Raw genomic sequence first — 18733 nt, 5'->3', positions numbered from 1 at the left:
TGTGTGTGTTTGCTGATTGGTGTGGCTGTGTCATGAGTAATTCAGTTTTAAAATGGAAGCCGAAACAGTCAAGTCACATTACATGTAGTAGTGGAGAGGATCGATGAAAGACATTTGAGGAAATTGCATATGAGTCCAGAATGTCTGTCACTTCAGTTCACAGAATCATAACTGAAAAGTTAAAGATGAGAAAAGTAGCTGCCAGATAGGTTCCGCATAATCCAAGTGAAGAGCAGAAAGCAGGTCACAAAAGAATCGCAGAAGAACTGCTTGAATATATCAAATAGAAAGAGAATAGTTTCTGAAAAGAATTGTTGCACTTGATCAAATCTGTATAAAAGATTTTGAGCCAGAACTGGTCGTCACATCGAAAAGTTCCGAATCTCCATGTGTGAAAGAATTCCGCTGTTAACAATCAAAAGCGAAACTGATTATGATCTTTGCATATGACATGAATGGAGTCGTAGCTATGAATTGTGCCAGAGGGGATGTCTGTAACAAGCTGTTCCTGCAAAATGTTTTGCACATGAAAATTCATCATAGAAGGCCTGTTATGCTTGCAGCTGGTGTCCTCATTTTGCAATATAATGCAAGACCGCATATTACCCTGCCAGTGAGAGAAAAGTTACACAGGTATGGATGGGGAATACTTCCCCAACCACCATTCAGTCCTGATATGAGCCCACGAGATGTAAAATTGACGGAACAGCTGCACTCCGCAGTTTGGGTCCTGCCAGAATGCTGGTCACTCTCCACTGATGTGTGGTCGTATTTGAAGCTGTTGAACCACTCCTTAATTTGTGTTACACCCATCACATCTCCAAATGCCTACTGAATCTTACAAATTGTTTCGCTTTGAGAATCGCCAAGCTTTTGACAAAATTTGATGTGATATATTTGCTCAACACGTTCAGTCATCTTGAGAGAAACGGTACTCAAACACGTTGTTTAGCACCTCACTCAGCGACCAACAGTCAGGACAACGGGGACAAAATTCACGCATGCGCATAAAGGTCTCTTCCTTTATGGTGTACAGTGGCGCCACGCTACCGTCTCTATTTTGCACATAAAAATGAAAGGTTGGATACTTCTTAGACAGACCTCGTACTCTGCTGTCCTTTGCCAGCTTGGCAGCGACCATACTTGGCTGACACATGGTCACCAACTCTGTCGCGAGGTCCCCTCTCGGTGTTGCTGTGGCTCCCGTATAACTGTCGTCCACCTCTTGTTGGACTGCCCAATTTTAGTTGCTCTGTGGCAGACTTTTAAACTTTCCAGCACGCTACCTACAGTGTTGGGCGACAATGCCTCAACGGCCGATTTAGTTTTATGTTTTATTTCTGGGGGGGGGGGGGGGGGGTGTTGTGTTGTCACACCATCTAAGCTTGGGCATCTGGCCTCCCCTCTCAGGCCTCCACCCTCTCACCCTTTTACCTCTTCATCGCTCTTGCTTTGCATTTTGTATGCCTTGTTGTTTGCCTTTTCTCTGTGTGTTCTTTTCGCCTTGTCTTTAGGGCTGGCAGTTTTAGTATGTTGCGGAGTGGCTGGCTCATCCTTTTTAATCCCTGTGTTCAGCACCGAGCGAGGTGGCGCAGTGGTTAGCACACTGGACTCGCATTCGGGAGGACGACTGTTCAATCCCGTCTCCAGCCATCCTGATTTAGGATTTCCGTGATTTCCCTAAATCGTTTCAGGCAAATGCCGGGATGGTTCCTTTGAAAGGGCACGGCCAATTTCCTTCCCAATCCTTCCCTAACCTGAGCTTGCGCTTAGTCTCTAATGACCTCGTTGTCGACGGGACGTTAAACACTAACCACCACCACCACCACCACCACCACCACCACCACCTGTGTTCAGCCAACCCAAGCCATCTGCTATATGATTTTAATACCTTCCTCTACCTTTCCTTTTAGTGTACGTTTCCCCTTTTGGTCCGCGTCTTTCATTTTCTCTTTTGGTTTGGTTCCCCACTAGTTTTACTGCCTTTAGTTCCCCCAACTCCTTTGTTTTTAATTGCTCTACCTAGAGATTTGCTTACTTGAGGAAAAAGGGACAGATGACCCTGTAATTTGGTCCCTTTATACCCCAAACCAACCAACCAAATTCGCTACCCCCTCCCCCATATCCACCTCCCCCCACCCTCTGTCTAACCTCCCAACTGCACATAGCTACCCTACCCTTCCTCCACTTCGTCCCTGTGTGGGCCCCGGCAGCACTTCACTGTCTGTATCTACATATTTCTCCCAACTGGACTTGACTTTTTTGTCATATACATTGACATATTCTACCATTATTGAAAAGAGTGAGGTGTCCTATTTCTAGTGGTCGTTAATATCATTGAATTTTTTTCCAGTTAACTGCTGGTGAAAGTTCCATGCCACCCTTATGGTTTGCATAAGTATTTTTTAATCTGAAATCTTTCTCAGTACTATTTTCACCACAAGAAATAACTTTGTACGCACATTCTTAATGAAGTCCAATAGACTGCTTTGTTTCCAGTCTTTCATAGGACAACGTGGCTTGTGTACATTGTTCAATCCATCATCATGCCTTGGATAGTTGTTTCAAGCTTACAGCAATGCATAGTCATCTACTGGCATGAGGGGTTTTCAGTGTGGGAAATTGCATGCCCAATTTGCATACACCACAGCCACGAACATCTGACTGCTATCATGAGATAAAAACTGTTGATGGTCTGCCTCATAATAATAGCCAGGGTGATGATTTTTCTGGGAAATAATTTTGCATGGAAAAATCCGGGAAATAACTGGGAATTTCTTAAAAATCTCAGGGAATCAGGTTTTTAACCTGGCATTGCAATTTCATTTTTCTGAGCTTTATAAATCAAAAATTTTAAAATATTTAATATTTCAGAGTGTGTTAATTATATGTATTATTCCATAAACATTATTGATGTTTAAAATGGTGGTTAAACTATTGCTCATTGGCTAGTATATCTGTCTCAGATGTGAGGAAAGAAAAGGTGTTTTTCTGTAATGTGAGGTCATTCCCCTTCCCTTTCCCTCCCTCCCTCCATCTCATTTCTTTATCAGGAGCTGTTTATGGCATAATCAACCTGGAATTTTCAAGGAATTTTATTTTCATTTACTTTTTCCGTCGCATTTGAGTAGCCGCTGTAATGATTGGCAAACAGTCAACAATATCAGCTGTTGATAGCTGCCTGCAAATTATGGTTCATAGTTACACTGACTAGAATGCAAGAAGAGTGCTGCCTTTTTGGAGACAACTAGGAAAGCATTGTGAACCAAACAGTACACTGCCATATACAAATGACAAATTCAGCTGCTAGACATCCATTTGGAATAACAATGTAAACCAGAAGTCTCTAGACATTTTAGCCTAAGGGCTCTCCCACTAAGTTCCAAGGACCAAGATCTAGCTGCAGTCTAAGCTTTCTTGAAGCTTCATACCTTTTGTACAGCTCAGAACTTCTCAGTACAAATAAGAGTTTTCATGATGGTTACCACTGCTGCCAGCATTTATAAGATGACACTGAGCAGAACTACAGTGGTCATTACACAGTGAATTGTTTATTGTTTGACATAGAGCTGTGGCCATAATTTCACTTCATACACATTTCTACAAATAAATAACTTGGGAAGGTCATTGTAATGTGCTTTCAGAAACCTTGTTACTTCCATGCATCATTAACATTACAACAAATGGTCAGAACATAGCACGAGCTTTTGTGATATCAGCACTGTCGGATATCTTCCCGTCCCAACATTCCTTACCTTGTGGCACTGGTAGTGGTTACCTCTTAGTGCCTAGCGATCACTGCTGGCATGGCCCAAGAAAAGTTGGTCAGACTATATTGCATCACACCAACATACTGCAGTGTTAGATTACATGCAAATTTTCATTTGAGGACTAGACGATGATTGAGGTACCTATGGCAAGGGAAAGGGGGGAGGGGGGGTGGACTCAATTTCGTAATTTCTTTTGGCGCTTACGGGCAAGTGACCAGGTCCTTCCATTGCTGTGGTGATAGCCATTGTGTGTGCTGCACTTTTGTTAAGACTACTTCCAACAATGATAACTGTAAAGTAGTAACATCTTCCAGAGAGTAGACAAGTGCAATAGTACTGTATCATCTTGTGGAGAGCAGCAACTTGTGCAATCTGAAAAGCATATTACAGTTTGACTATTGTGTTTTCTGACTGCAGTTTCTTAGTTATGATGTAGTGTGCTTAACAGTGAGTATTTAATTTAATTAAGATTGCCTTAAAGATAAATCCAGCGCAGTTCTTTACTCGGAACCCTTGCGCCTGATACTACTGATTGGCACCAGTTCGATTAACAGTTACGTCCCTTGTGTAGACTTGTGTAAATATGGAAAAGAAGTGGAAGATAGTGTTCGCAGAAATTTTAAAAAGCAATGGGGACATTAATATTTCGTGATTGCAGATAATTCACAGTGAAACAGTATCAGTTCTCGAAGAACAATATTAAATGTCATTATGAGAATAAAATGTTATGAGACTAAACCTTCTCAGATTTATTTCAAATTCACTGGAATCAAATGGTTAGAAATATGAGTCTTTGAAAATCTCAGAAAATTTTGTTTACGAAAGTAAATGCTGACCAAGAAGCAGGAAATCATGTTGGTTTCCCCTTGACTCACTCAATAGATAAAGATGGAAACCATTTACTGGTAGTGAATTAATAAGGGATTGCATGATTGTAGCAGTTGAATAAATGTCCAGAAAGAGCTAATTTATTTAAAAAAGTCAATTTGTCAGCAAACACTGTGACTCGAAGAGTAAATGATATTGCTAAAAGTATATTAACTAAAGTGTCTGAAAAAGCTCAGCATTTAGAGTGGTTCTCTTTAGGGGTGGATGAATCAACAATGTTTCAAGTTATGGCACAGATGTTAATTTTTATTCAACGGGTAAACAAAAATTATGAAGTGTATGAAGAGCTTCGTGACGTTCGCATCTTTCATGGCGTGGCCCTGGGACAAGAAAGTTGTGAAAGAGTAGAAAATGCTGTTCAGAAAAACAATTTATAGTGGAAAAACTTAATGTGTATCACAGCTGATGGTGGCAAAAACGTGTGTGTGTGTGTGGGGGGGGGGGAGTAAAGTAGTCTTTGCTCTCGTGTTAAAGGTGGTAGAAAATAATGATGGATCAAAACCATTAATCGTACCTTGCATCATTTATCAACAGTCTTTGTGCGGAAAATGCTTGGATATGTCAAAAGTTTCAAAGCCAGTAATGTCAACTGTTAATTATGTAAGATCACATGTTCTCAAGCATCATCAGTCCTGCTAGTGTATTGGACAGTTTGAAGAAAATGACTTACCATATTATTCAGCAGTACACTGGCTTAGCACTGGAAAAGATCCGATGCGATTTTTTGAGCTCCGCACAACAATCAAAATTTTCTTGAATGAATGAATCATCCTCTAGATGAGTTACAAAACACTGATTGCTGATGTTTAGTTAAATCTGTTTAAAATGATAACTTCCATCTGGATAGCCTTCATTTATATTTACACAAAGAAAAGCAACTACTGCCTGTTTGTACACTCATATAAAATACTTTCGACATAAAATAGTTTTGCTTCAGTCTCAGTTGAACAAAAATGTTTTACCCATTTCATTATATTCCAGTCATTCGGTCAGCATTCAAAGAATGCATTTTGCGTCAGTTTCGTAACTGAAACTGCCTTAGATATAAATTTTAAGTCTCATTCTTCAAATTTAGTGCACTTTTGCAAGGTTGTCCACTTGGCAGCAGTTGAATATGAAGGAGCAGAGTCCCCCAGTGTATTGTGGAAATTTTTTATTTATTTTTTAATTTTTTTGTATTTTTTTCCCCCTATCTTTGCAAATCCCTACACAGGAACAACAGAACCATGTCACTGCCACAGCTCTCTTCCAAGAGCGCTGATGCGGCATGTATTTACAGGCAACATTCCAAGGAATATCACATGAACAACTTGTTGCGCTAAAGCTGACCTCTCATGGTGATTCTGAGAACTTCTCAAACCACCCTCATAACTTGTTGATTGGTGGTGTGGGGGGGGGGGGGGGTGAGAGGGAGATGAGAGGGTCCTTCCTCAATAAATGTAAGGAGACTGTTCAGATGGGACAACAAACGCCACGAGCAATTTTCCATTAAAACCCTCACAATGCACAGTCACTTTCATAGATTTAATAGCAATGGGAAAGATGGACAAAGTGAGAGAGAGATGTCAAATCTTGGCTCCAGAGCTCTCAGCATATGATGCAATACTCCTGGTCTTCCAGGAATATTGCCCTCCATTGAGCTCTTAATGGACGCCATTGAAGTCGCAAGTGGCAGTGCTTTGCGATAGGTGGAATGCACGCTGGACTGTACCTGGCTCGGAGCTGTCCAGGAAGTAACCAATTTGCAACAGTTTATTGTGTCACTGTATTGCCGACTCCTGTTCAAATTGCTGCTGAAAATGCAATGCAATACAATGCGCCAGAGCCATATGCCAAACACCCTGGTCTGTACTCTCGGTAGTGCCATGTCGCTGTCCAGAGCCTGGTGTTCTTGCAACCATATATTCTTGTGACCACAAATACCAGCAATCGTGTACAGTGGCTACATTCCTATAACATTTTCTTGCAGTATCGCAGGAACAGCAACCATCTTCTCATAGCCCTAGTACACAACCCCATTCATCTTCTCATAGCCCTAGTACACAACCCCATTCAAACTCTGCGGTGTTGATAACAGAGTCTTCATCACTTTAAAGGCATTCTTGACTAACATGAACTCCGCATGTCCAATCTCAAAGGTAATTAACATTCATGACCATTGCAGCACTACTTGCATCACATGTATGCAACTGGTGCGAAATTTGAATACATTATCTTTCAGATATACACTCCTGGAAATGGAAAAAAGAACACATTGACACCGGTGTGTCAGACCCACCATACTTGCTCCGGACACTGCGAGAGGGCTGTACAAGCAATGATCACACGCACGGCACAGCGGACACACCAGGAACCGCGGTGTTGGCCGTCGAATGGCGCTAGCTGCGCAGCATTTGTGCACCGCCGCCATCAGTGTCAGCCAGTTTGCCGTGGCATACGGAGCTCCATCGCAGTCTTTAACACTGGTAGCATGCCGCGACAGCGTGGACGTGAACCGTATGTGCAGTTGACGGACTTTGAGCGAGGGCATATAGTGGGCATGCGGGAGGCCGGGTGGACGTACCGCCGAATTGCTCAACACGTGGGGCATGAGGTCTCCACAGTACATCGATGTTGTCGCCAGTGGTCGGCGGAAGGTGCACGTGCCCATCGACCTGGGACCGGACCGCAGCGACGCACGGATGCACGCCAAGACCGTAGGATCCTACGCAGTGCCGTAGGGGACCGCACCGCCACTTCCCAGCAAATTAGGGACACTGTTGCTCCTGGGGTATCGGCGAGGACCATTCGCAACCGTCTCCATGAAGCTGGGCTACGGTCCCGCACACCGTTAGGCCGTCTTCCACTCACGCCCCAACATCGTGCAGCCCGCCTCCAGTGGTGTCGCGACAGACGTGAATGGAGGGACTGTCGCTTCTGCCTTGGTGCCAATGATGGTCGTATGCGTGTTTGGCGCCGTGCAGGTGAGCGCCACAATCAGGACTGCATACGACCGAGGCACACAGGGCCAACACCCGGCATCATGGTGTGGGGAGCGATCTCCTACACTGGCCGTACACCACTGGTGATCGTCGAGGGGACACTGAATAGTGCACGGTACATCCAAACCGTCATCGAACCCATTGTTCTACCATTCCTAGACCGGCAAGGGAACTTGCTGTTCCAACAGGACAATGCACGTCCGCATGTATCCCGTGCCACCCAACGTGCTCTAGAAGGTGTAAGTCAACTACCCTGGCCAGCAAGATCTCCGGATCTGTCCCCCATTGAGCATGTTTGGGACTGGATGAAGCGTCGTCTCATGCGGTCTGCACGTCCAGCACGAACGCTGGTCCAACTGAGGCGCCAGGTGGAAATGGCATGGCAAGCCGTTCCACAGGACTACATCCAGCATCTCTACGATCGTCTCCATGGGAGAATAGCAGCCTGCATTGCTGCGAAAAGTGGATATACACTGTACTAGTGCCGACATTGTGCATGCTCTGTTGCCTGTGTCTATGTGCCTGTGGTTCTGTCAGTGTGATCATGTGATGTATCTGACCCCAGGAATGTGTCAATAAAGTTTCCCCCTTCCTGGGACAATGAATTCACGGTGTTCTTATTTCAATTTCCAGGAGTGTAGAAACATGCCTACCAGCTTTCATGTGAGGCGCACAACTACTTCGTAGTGTTGCGACTTTTCTCAGTCAGTGTATGTAGAATGTGTCTGACTAGACATAAAAGAGCACTTGGTGGCTCTAATTGCGCCAAATTAAATAAGTAATGTTATTGCGAAATGTGCACTAGCTTTAAAAAGAACAATTCATTGTATTCAACAACGTCCCCTTACCAGACAGAGGACTTTCACCTTTCTCATGTTTCCATGCAGGTTTAATGGTTTTCTATATATGAATGTTACTTGCGCAAAGAATTGAAAAGTGTAACAGTGTGGTGAAGTGCCGTGACTGAACTATTTCATCCTCTATGAGGGCAGAAACTTCACTTTGCTGTGAGTGCTATGGGCTTCTCCATTACAAATCGACATTGTGCTGAATTAGATCGTCTGTGTACCATGCTTACATTTGGCACATATTGTCAAGCCGGCATTCGTTTTGCTTCTGGTTATTGAGTATTTTACTTAGGTTATTAAAATTAATAACCAGTCATTGTGCTGTGATAGTGATATTCATAGCAGTAAGTTCCATAAAGACGGAAGAGAATGCCTCAGTACCTGATTTTAGCATGACTTCTTCAGAAGACCTCAGCAGGGGAGTTTTAAGAGGGATATGATGTGCCTTAGTTGGCCCAGATTACTTTTGTGCCAGTGAGTGCAATAGCCTGCAGACTTGCATAAGGTACAGAACATTTTAGATATCAAGTTAATTTAATGGTTTATTTAAGTGTGTGTTTATGGTAACCCCCATTGTTCGCTATCTGCAGGAGGAGGAGGGTGAAGGCAGTGGAGGTTCAGATCGTGACTCAGATGCCGAGTTTGAACAAATGCTACAGGAAGCAGAGGAAGATTCAAAAACACCAGAAGATGGTGCAGATGAAGAAGCAGAATCTGGCAGTGGTGATGCTAATAGCAGTCAAGCAGCAGCTCCTCGGCGGAAAGCGAAAACGAAAATTGGTAATAAAAGCAAGAAAAAGAAGAAGACTAAAACAACATCGAAGTTCCCCAGTGGTGAGGGCGAAGATGGTTATGAAGTAAGTTCCATATTTGCTATTTGCAGATAGTAGTGTGTGGCAGTGATCCTGAAATGTCTTGTATACCTAAATTTGAAATGCATACTTTGTGGTCACTCAAACATTCTTTTGATAAATTATGAACTTGCGGGTTTTGTATGTGTTTTACAATGTAAGGTCGTCTATGATTAATAAGCACTAATGATTATAAAATGATAAAATTATCATTGCTTGAATATTTTGTAAAAGATAAAAACTTATGTTTCATTTTGCTATGGTATCAATATTGGTGCTTGTTCATTGTGAAATGACCATTCAGTTTTCTAGTCCTAAATTGTAGCTATTCGTTTTTGGTTGCAGCCAACGTTACCTAGCTGACAGTACTGTAGCCATTGTTGTCTCCAGTGGTACTTTGTTGTACTTAAATCTGTTTATACAGTTTTCTTTCCTGACAGGCAGGCGTGATCACCCCCCCTTCCTCCACCCGAACATGATCAAAAAATGCGTCACTAGTTTTGGCAGTTGGCAAAATCCCTTCAGATGTTATGCAGAAAGATTAAACTATTAGTTCTAGCAGACTTATATTTTGTAGTTTTCTTAATATCTTTGGTTTTTATGCTATTACATATATGTTTAAAAATGGTACATGACTCCACAATGCTCATCGATCAGTGTAACAGTTCCCTGAAGCATCAAACCTAAAAAAATATTTCATGGTAGTGTTATTTTCCCTTACTCAGAATGCATTGAGCGTAGCCCTCTAATGGACTTCATAGAAATTGCATTCTCACACGTTTGTTTCAGTAATAAAATTACGAATATCTCGTAGTACTTGAGTAACATTTAATAAAGAAACCATATCATGAACTGTTAGAACAGTAAAAATTCATTGCTGCACCTTATATTCAATTTTTATTGCTTTAATAGAGTAAAAGTTTGCACATGGTGCTAAAGGAATGCAGTAATGTAAACAGTGTATCTACTGGTGTTCTCACTGTTCGAAATGTTACTGCAACATGAGGGCCTAGTTTAAAAATTACAGTGATCGACGTACTTTGTAAAAGTGTCTAAGCATCAGTACTGTAGTCGTATAGAGAAGTGAGCAGTGAGAATGTTCAACCACTACATGTTTGTCAAAGCACAAATCATTTGTCTGTGGTCGTATTGTTTTATCATAACTATTGTTTATTAGTCATAAAAAGTTGTAAGGCAGGTTAAATGTGTATATGCACCATATATTCAATTTTTACTTCTTTCTTGATGTAAAAATTTGCACATGGTGCTAAAGAAAATGCAGTTGTATAAACAGTGCATGCACCAGTGTCGTCACTGTTCAAAATGTTTCAGCGACATTATTTGAGACCTGTATGAAAATCGTATTGTTAGTGCAGTAGCCACCAGAAAGATCGCGGGAGGCGCACATCGGCACGGCGCATCACGGACGGTAGTTGCCGCAAATAGAGTCCCATCCACCAGAGGGCACGCAAGAATTCGGCCACGACCTCTGCCAGCGGAACAATAATAACAACAACAACTCAGGCAGCACGGGCCGTGCCTAGTCAGTTCACATCGGGCATGCCTATGACACAGTTCTCGGTCTACTCTGAAGTGCGACGGAAAACGTGAACCGTGTTACTACAGTTAGAACGCACAGAATGAAGTGCAGGCAAAAATATTCAAAGGTGTCAGACAGGGAATTTGAAACTCGTTATTATCATTCAATTTCTACGAGCTGACAGAATTTTGGAGATTGTTCAGTGATATATTCTAAGTGCCTGTAGTCATTGGACTGAAAATGTGTACACAGTAGTCCAAATGTCTGCAGTATGTGCTGGGTGTCTTGTTTGGGTACAAACTTGTTCCATTCACTCGTGGTACTTGATGTCGACAATAGTAATGCCCATTATACTCCTCAACCTCGCATTCAGTACTGCTCAGTTCTGTCTTGAATTTTTTGCAGTGTTCATTATACATTAACAGTGATCCACAATGATATGGATAGATTTATTGATGAAGAGTTGGCAGTACACCACTCCTACCCCCCTCGTGTTTGTCATTGCTGAAAGCAGTTGAAGAGCAACATGACGATGCTGTGGGGAGAAGCTCTCAAATTATTGTCAGCAGCATGAAGCATGACAGCATCTGAGAGTTCTTGCAGTACTAAGTGTATTATGTTGTTCATTTTGATAGTTCGTTATTATTATAAAGGTTTTTTCATTGTTGTGACAAAGGTAAATGGGGGCAACAAACAAAATTAATCGTAATTCGTAACAAGCCATGGGTCCTTCATACCAAAATTCTCAAAGTATTCCCAGACAACCTCCAAAATCCTCGACCAATGTTCCAGCTTTACGGCCGTGCTTTTTGCTCTACATCAGGCCGTTCAGTATGCCCGCCGCCACCGCCATTCTTCGTATGTACTCTGCTCTGATTCACTCAGTGCTCTTCAGAGCCTTGGAGCTCCATATCCGGTCCATCCCTTGGTGCAACGGATCCAGCAGTCCCTCCATTCTTTTGCTGCAGATGGCTCTCTTGTCAGCTTTCTGTGGGTTCCCGGTCATGTAGGAGTGCCTGGGAATGAGGCTGCTGATGCCGCAGCCAAGGCTGCAGTCCTCCTGCCTCGGCCAGCCTCCCATTGTGTCCTGTCATCTGACGTTAGTGGGGTTGTTTGTAAGAGGCTTGTGTCGTTGTGGTGGAATACTCGGTCATCACTTCAAGGAAACAAGCTCCGGGCAATAAAACCGTTCCCAACTGCTTGGACAACCTCCTCCCGACCATTTCGGCGAGAAGAGGTCCATCTGACCATGTTGCGGATTGAGCATTGCCGGTTTAGCCACCGCTACCTGCTCTCCGGTGACCCAGCCCCGCAGTGCCCTTGTGGTCATCCATTAACAGTGCGCCATGTTTTATTGTCGTGTCCCCGTTTTAGTCAATCTCGTGTTGTCCTGTCTCTGCCATCTACTTTACAGGATATTTTAGCTGATGACGCTCGAGCAGCTGCTCGTGTTCTTTGTTTCATTACTTTGACTGGCCTGTCCAAAGACGTCTAACTCTTTCACTTATTTTATCTGCATCTTTGTCAGAACTTTCTGGTGCCCCCCCCCCCCCCCCCCACTTGAGTTTTACTAGATTCTCTGTGCTCTAACAATTGTGACTGGGCGCTAATGACCTCAGTAGTTGAGCGCCCTTAACCCCAACGTACAAAAAAAGAAAAAAACCTCCAAAATCTTATAGTAGTAGTTTGAATTAACCCTCTATGCAAGGTGTGATCAACAAGTAATGGAATTTTTGTTTGTCTTAAAGAATCTTTATTCATTCATCAATGTCAACTTTGTCACTTTCTTAGGAATCTCCCACAGTTATAGTCGCACAGTCCATATCACTTCAGGCAGGCTAGAGGGGGGGGGGGGGTAAATCCCCCCCATGACCCATGTACTTTGCCGTTGGTGGGGAGGCTTGCGTGCCTCAGAGATACAGATAGCCATACCGTAGGTGCAACCACAACGGAGGGGTATCTGTTGAGAGGCCAGACAAACGTGTGGTTCCTGAAGAGGAGCAGCAGTCTTTTCGGTAGTTGCAGGGGTAACAGTCTGGATGATTGACTGATCTGGCCTTGTAACACTAACCAAAACGGCCTTGCTGTGCTGGTACTGCGAATGGCTGAAAGCAAGGGGAAACTACAACCATAATTTTTTCCCAAGGGCATGCGGCTTTACTGTATGGTTAAATGATGATGGCGTCCTCTTGGGTAAAATATTCCGGAGGTAAAGTAGTCCCCCATTCGGATCTCCGAGTGGGGACTACTCAGGAGGACATTGTTATCAGGAGAACGAAAACTGGCGTTCTATGGATTGGAGTGTGGAATGTCAGAACCCATAATCGGGCAGGTAGGTTAGAAAATTTAAATGGATAGGTTAAAGTTAGATATAGTCGGAATTAGTGGCAGGAGGAACAAGACTAGCAGCGATTTATGTTGTCCCCCACATAATGCCACCCTAAAACAGCAGAGAACCTCCACCTAGCTGCACTCGCTGGACAGTGTGTCAAAGGCATTCAGGCGGACCGGTTTGCCTCTAAACACGTAAAACATTATACCAATCCTGAGTGGTCCATTCGGCATGTTGTTGGGCCCATCTGTACTGGGCTGCATGCTGTTGTGGTTGCAAAAATGGACCTCGGCATGGATGGCGGGAGGAAGTTGTGCATCATGCAGCCTATTGCGCACAGTTTGAGCCGTAACACTATGCCCTGTGGCTGCACGAAAACCATTATTCAGCATGGTGGCATTGCTGTCAGGGTTCCTCTGAGACACAATCCATAGATGGCAGTCATCCACTGCAGTAGTAGCCCTCAGGCGGCCTGAGCGAGGCATGTCATCGACAGTTCCTAACTCTCTGTATCTCCTCCATGTCCAAACAACATCGCTTTGGTTCACTCAGAGATGCCTGGACACTTCCCTTGTTGAGAGTTCTTCCTAGCACAAAGTAACAATGTGGACACATTTGAACTGCGGTATTGACTGTCTAGGTGTGGTTGAACTACAGACAACACGAGCCGTGTACCTCCTTCCTGGTGGAATGACTGGAACTGATTGGCTGCCGGACCCCCTCCGTCTAATAGGCGCTGCTCATGCAGGGTTACTTACATCTTTGGGCAGGTTTAGTGACATTTCTGAACAGTCAAAGGGACTGTGTCTGTGATACAATATCCAGTCAACGTCTATCTTCAGGAGTTCTGGGAACGAGGGCGATGGAAAACTTTTTTTTAACAAAGAGATAGAGGGGCTGGCCAGTACTTACCTCAGCTCAGTACAGCCGATAGATACACAAAAAACAGAACCAAAAATTTACGTTCCTAGCTTTCGGAACAAATGTTCCTTCATCAGGCAGGAGAGAGGGGAAAGAAAGGGAAGAAGGGAAAGCAGATTCAGTTACTCACAACCCAGGTTATGAAGCAACAGGGAAAGGAAAACCTAGATTCAGTTACTCACAACCCAGATTATGAAGCAACAGGGAAAGGAAAACCTAGATTCAGTTACTCACAACCCAGATTATGAAGCAACAGGGAAAGGAAAACCTAAGGTTTTCCTTTCCCTGTTGCTTCATAACCTGGGTTGTGAGTAACTGAATCTACTTTCCCTTCTTCCCTTTCTTTCCCCTTTCTCCTCCCTGATGAAGGAACATTTGTTCCGAAAGCTAGGAACGTAAATTTTTGGTTCTGTTTTTTGTGTATCTATCGGCTGTACTGAGCTGAGGTAAGTACTGGCCAGCCCCTCTATCTCTTTGTTAGTATTTGTTTCACATCTTTATGAGATTTTCCATTAATCAGTTAGAAAACTTTTTATTATCTGTTTATTTTGGCACTCTGACAAGAGCAGTCCCATTTACCTCCTAGATAAAATGAGTGCACTATTTGAACTTAGGCTGCTTCTACAGAATGACCGTAATTGGGATCTGGTTTTCTAAAGACTCCTTTTACAGACATCACATTTCTTGATTTGTCTATCATTTGATACAGATGGAATGTGGTTCAGAATTGTTTTCTTTGAAAATGTCACTAGAACAATAGTTGAAAGTTGCACCTTTTCACTGTAGGATGCACAGTATTTGAAAAACTCCTGGCAGGAGGTGCAAGAGTCCTTTGGTTCATTTTCTTCTGAAGATGGAATTTGTACTTTGAAGAGTGAGTGTGGTTAATTTTGCTATAGTGTATTCATCCATAGCTTTAGTAATTTCTATGCTCTTTCTTGATGCATAGAGCTTATGACAGGACTAACACTTGTCTCTGTAGTTGACTGATAAAGGGTATATTTAATTCTTCCTCTATTGATGCAAATTCTGAATCATCTGCACCATGGGAGGCTTCATCTTGTTCAGATACAGTCATTCGGAGGATCATTCCTCAACCTCAACAGAGTTTGTTTTTTTGTTTGTCTTACATATCACTCTTTTATGGATATGCAAATAGTCAGCACACTTCGCTCTCCTGTGGCTCAGTCAGAAGATATTTCAAACAGTCCTTTTCACAAAACACACTGCAACTGTGTTAACCGGCATATTCCTCATGAAAACACAGAACTCGCTGGATGGTCTTAGATTTCTTAGAAGCCTCTTCAGTGAACAAATTACCACTGAACAACCAAAATACAGATACGCTACTGGCCATTAAAATTGCTACACCACGAAGATGACGTGTTACAGACACAAAATTTAACCGACAGGAAGAAGATGATGTGATATGCAAATGTGATAAGCATTTCAGAGCATTCACACAAGGTTGGCTCCAGTAGCGACAACTACAATGTGCTGACACGAGGAAAGTTTCCAACCGATTTCTCATACACAAACAGCAGTTGACCGGCGTTGCCTGGTGCAACGTTGTTGTGATGCCTCGTGTAAGGAGGAGAAATGCGTTCCATCACGTTTCCGACTTTGATAAAGGTCGGATTGTAGCCTATCGCGATTGCGGTTTATCGTATCGCGACATTGTTGCTCGCGTTGGTCGAGATCCAATGACTGTTAGCATAATATGGAATCGGTGGGTTCAGGATGGTAATATGGTACGCCGTGCTGGATCCCAACGGCCTCGTATCACTAGCAGTCGCTATGACAGGTATCTTATCCGGATGGCTGTAACAGATCGTGCAGCCACGTCTTTATCCCTGAGTCAACAGATGGGGACGTTTGCAAGACAACAACCATCTGCATGAACAGTTCTAAGACATTTGCAGCAGCAAGGACTATCAGCTCGGAGACCATGGCAGCGGTTACCCTTGATGCTGCATCACAGACAGGAGTGCCTGCGATGGTGTACTCAACGGCGAACCTGGGTGCACGAGTGGCAAAACGTTATTTTTTTTTCTCAGATGAATCCAGGTTTGGTTTATTGCATCATGATGGTCACATCCATTTCTGGCGTCATCGCAGTGAACGCATATTGGAAGCGTGTATTTGTCATCGCCATACTGGCGTATCACCCGGCATGATGGTATGGGGTGCCATTGGTTACACGTCTCGGTCATCTCTTGTTCGCACTGACAGCACTTTGAACAGTGGACATTACACTTCAGATGTGTTATGACCCGTGGCTCTACCCTTCATTCGATCCCTGCAAAACCCTACATTTCAGCAGGATAATGCACGACCGCATGTTGCAGGACCTGTACGGGCCTTTCTGGATACAGAACATGTTCGACCGCTGCCCTGGCCAGTACATTCTCCAGATCTCTCACCAATTGAAAACGTCTGGTCAATGGTGGCCGATGAACTGTGGTATCGTGTTGAAGCTGTATGGGCAGCTGTACTTGTGCACACCATCCAAGCTCTGTTTGACGCAATGCCCAGGCGTATCAAGGTCGTTATTACGACCAGAGGTGGTTGTTCTGGGTACTGATTTCTCAGGATCTATGCACCCAAATTGCGTGTAAATGTAATCACATGTCAGTTCTAGTATAATATATTTGTCTAATGAATACCCTTTTATCATCTGCATTTCTTCTTGGTGTTGCAATTTTAATGGCAAGTAGTGTACATGCAATGAACAACCACGACAAAGAAACTGACAAGAAACTACAACAAAGTGAAAAGAAATAACTGCAATGAAGGCAATAGAAATAAACATTGTAACAAAGAAATTAGTAAGAAACAACTTCAGTGAAGACACACAAGTTAAAAAAATGATTTTTTTTAAAATAACACCTGTCCAACTTAAAAGTGGAATCTCTCCTTTACAATATAGTACTACATGGTACTAATCAACAGAAAAAAATCTAACATTTCTGGATTGTCGTTTTTGAAAAAATTTTGTTTCCATGAATTATTAAAAAAAAAAAGAACCTGCCTGAACCGATAAGGATTATGCGTAATACACTTGTGCCAACACTTTTTCCAATCTTGGAAACACTTCTGGAACTCATTTTTTTGTTTTGGTGTTCAGCTCTTTAGTGATGCTGTTTTTATCACATCAGTGGTGGTATACACTGAAGCACCAAAGGAACTGGTATGGGCAAATGTATTCAAATACAGAGATCTATAAACAGGCAGAATACTATGCTACGGTCGGCAACGCCTATACAAGACAAGTGTCCGGTACAGTTATTAGGTTGGTTACTGCTGCTAAAATGGCAGCCTATCAAGATTTGAGTGAGTTTGAAAGTGGTGGTTTGTCGGCGTGCAAGTGATGGTACACATCGCCAAAATAGCAGTGAATTGGGAATTTTTCCTGTACGACCATTTCACGAGTGTACACGACTGTCAGGAATTTGGTAAAACATCAAATCACACACATCGCTGCAGCCAGATAAAGATCCTGCAAGAATGGGACAAATGACGACTGAAAGGAATCGTTCAACATGACAGAAGTGTCACCCTTCTGCAACTTGCTGCAGATTTCAATGCTGGGCCATCAAGTGTCAGCGTGCGAACCATTCAAAGAAACAACATCAATATGGGCTTTCGGAGCCGCAGGCCCACTCATGTACCTGGATGACTACATGACACAAAGCTTTACACCTTGCCTGGACCTGTCAACACAGACTTTGGACTGCTGATGACAGGAAACATGTCGCCTTCTTGGATAAGTCTCGTTCTAAATTCTGTCACGCGGATGGACATGTACGGCTATGGAGACAGGCTCATGAATTCATGGACCCTGCGTGTCAGCACGAGACTGTTCAAGCTGGTGGACACACTACAATGTTGGGCACGTGCAGTTGGAGAGATATGGGACCTTCCAGCAGGACAATGCGACACCCCACACATCCAGAATTGCTACAGAGTGGCTCCAGGAACACACTTCTGAGTTTAAACACTTCCGCTGGCCACCAAATTCCCCAGACATGAACATTATTGAGCATACCTGGTGAAATATGCTAACTATTTTTATATACTTGAATTTAGCGTATTTTGTGACAGTACTCACTTTTCCGTGAAATGTTTATAAGATGATACTTGACCTTTTTGTGTTGGCTTCAGTCGTCTAGTGAAAGTATGATTCCATAATGCTGTTTTGTCGGCTGCGGAAATCTCCTGGTTCAATGCGTTTTCCTCACTTTTGGTGCTTCAAATACAATTTTTCCAAATGTACTTCCTTCTTGATGTTTATATAAAAAAGTCGTAGAATAACTCACTTTTGCTGGTCTCCTGCAAATTATTATAACGGGGACCTGTACATCGTTCCACCGTCACACACCGAGAGTTCACTGCCAACTGACTACGGTCAAAGACGACTCCAGCGTCAAAGACATTTCACGCAACACACAATCTTCCACTTGTAACCAGTCTCTTTGATATTCTTCGTCACATCCACTCATATTAATCAATATGCTGTCACTCTCGGATGTATAAACAAATTAGCATAAAATAAGGTAAATTACAATTCACAAAAAATGTACTGACAAAAATCATTTACAA

The 18733-nt window shown here is 43.1% G+C and overlaps 1 protein-coding gene across 5 annotated transcripts in view; it reads left to right on the top strand.

Annotated features, from left to right (window-relative positions):
* The window catches only part of LOC126253456 (chromodomain-helicase-DNA-binding protein Mi-2 homolog), a 360408-nt gene that overhangs the window by 232793 nt on the left and 108882 nt on the right, over positions 1 to 18733 (top strand). For all 5 annotated transcript variants that reach the window (XR_007545964.1, XR_007545962.1, XR_007545963.1 and 2 more), the window contains exon 8: positions 9078 to 9344. Coding sequence is in view for 1 of the 5 variants with exons in the window: in XM_049954805.1 (XP_049810762.1) it covers positions 9078 to 9344 (267 nt within the window). In the remaining 4 variants the exon portion in view is untranslated. The remainder of the gene's footprint in view (positions 1 to 9077; positions 9345 to 18733) is intronic.

This window comes from Schistocerca nitens, chromosome 4 (genome assembly GCF_023898315.1).
Source record: "Schistocerca nitens isolate TAMUIC-IGC-003100 chromosome 4, iqSchNite1.1, whole genome shotgun sequence".
Classification (NCBI taxonomy): domain Eukaryota; kingdom Metazoa; phylum Arthropoda; class Insecta; order Orthoptera; family Acrididae; genus Schistocerca; species Schistocerca nitens.
This window is presented reverse-complemented; position numbering and strand designations above follow the sequence as displayed.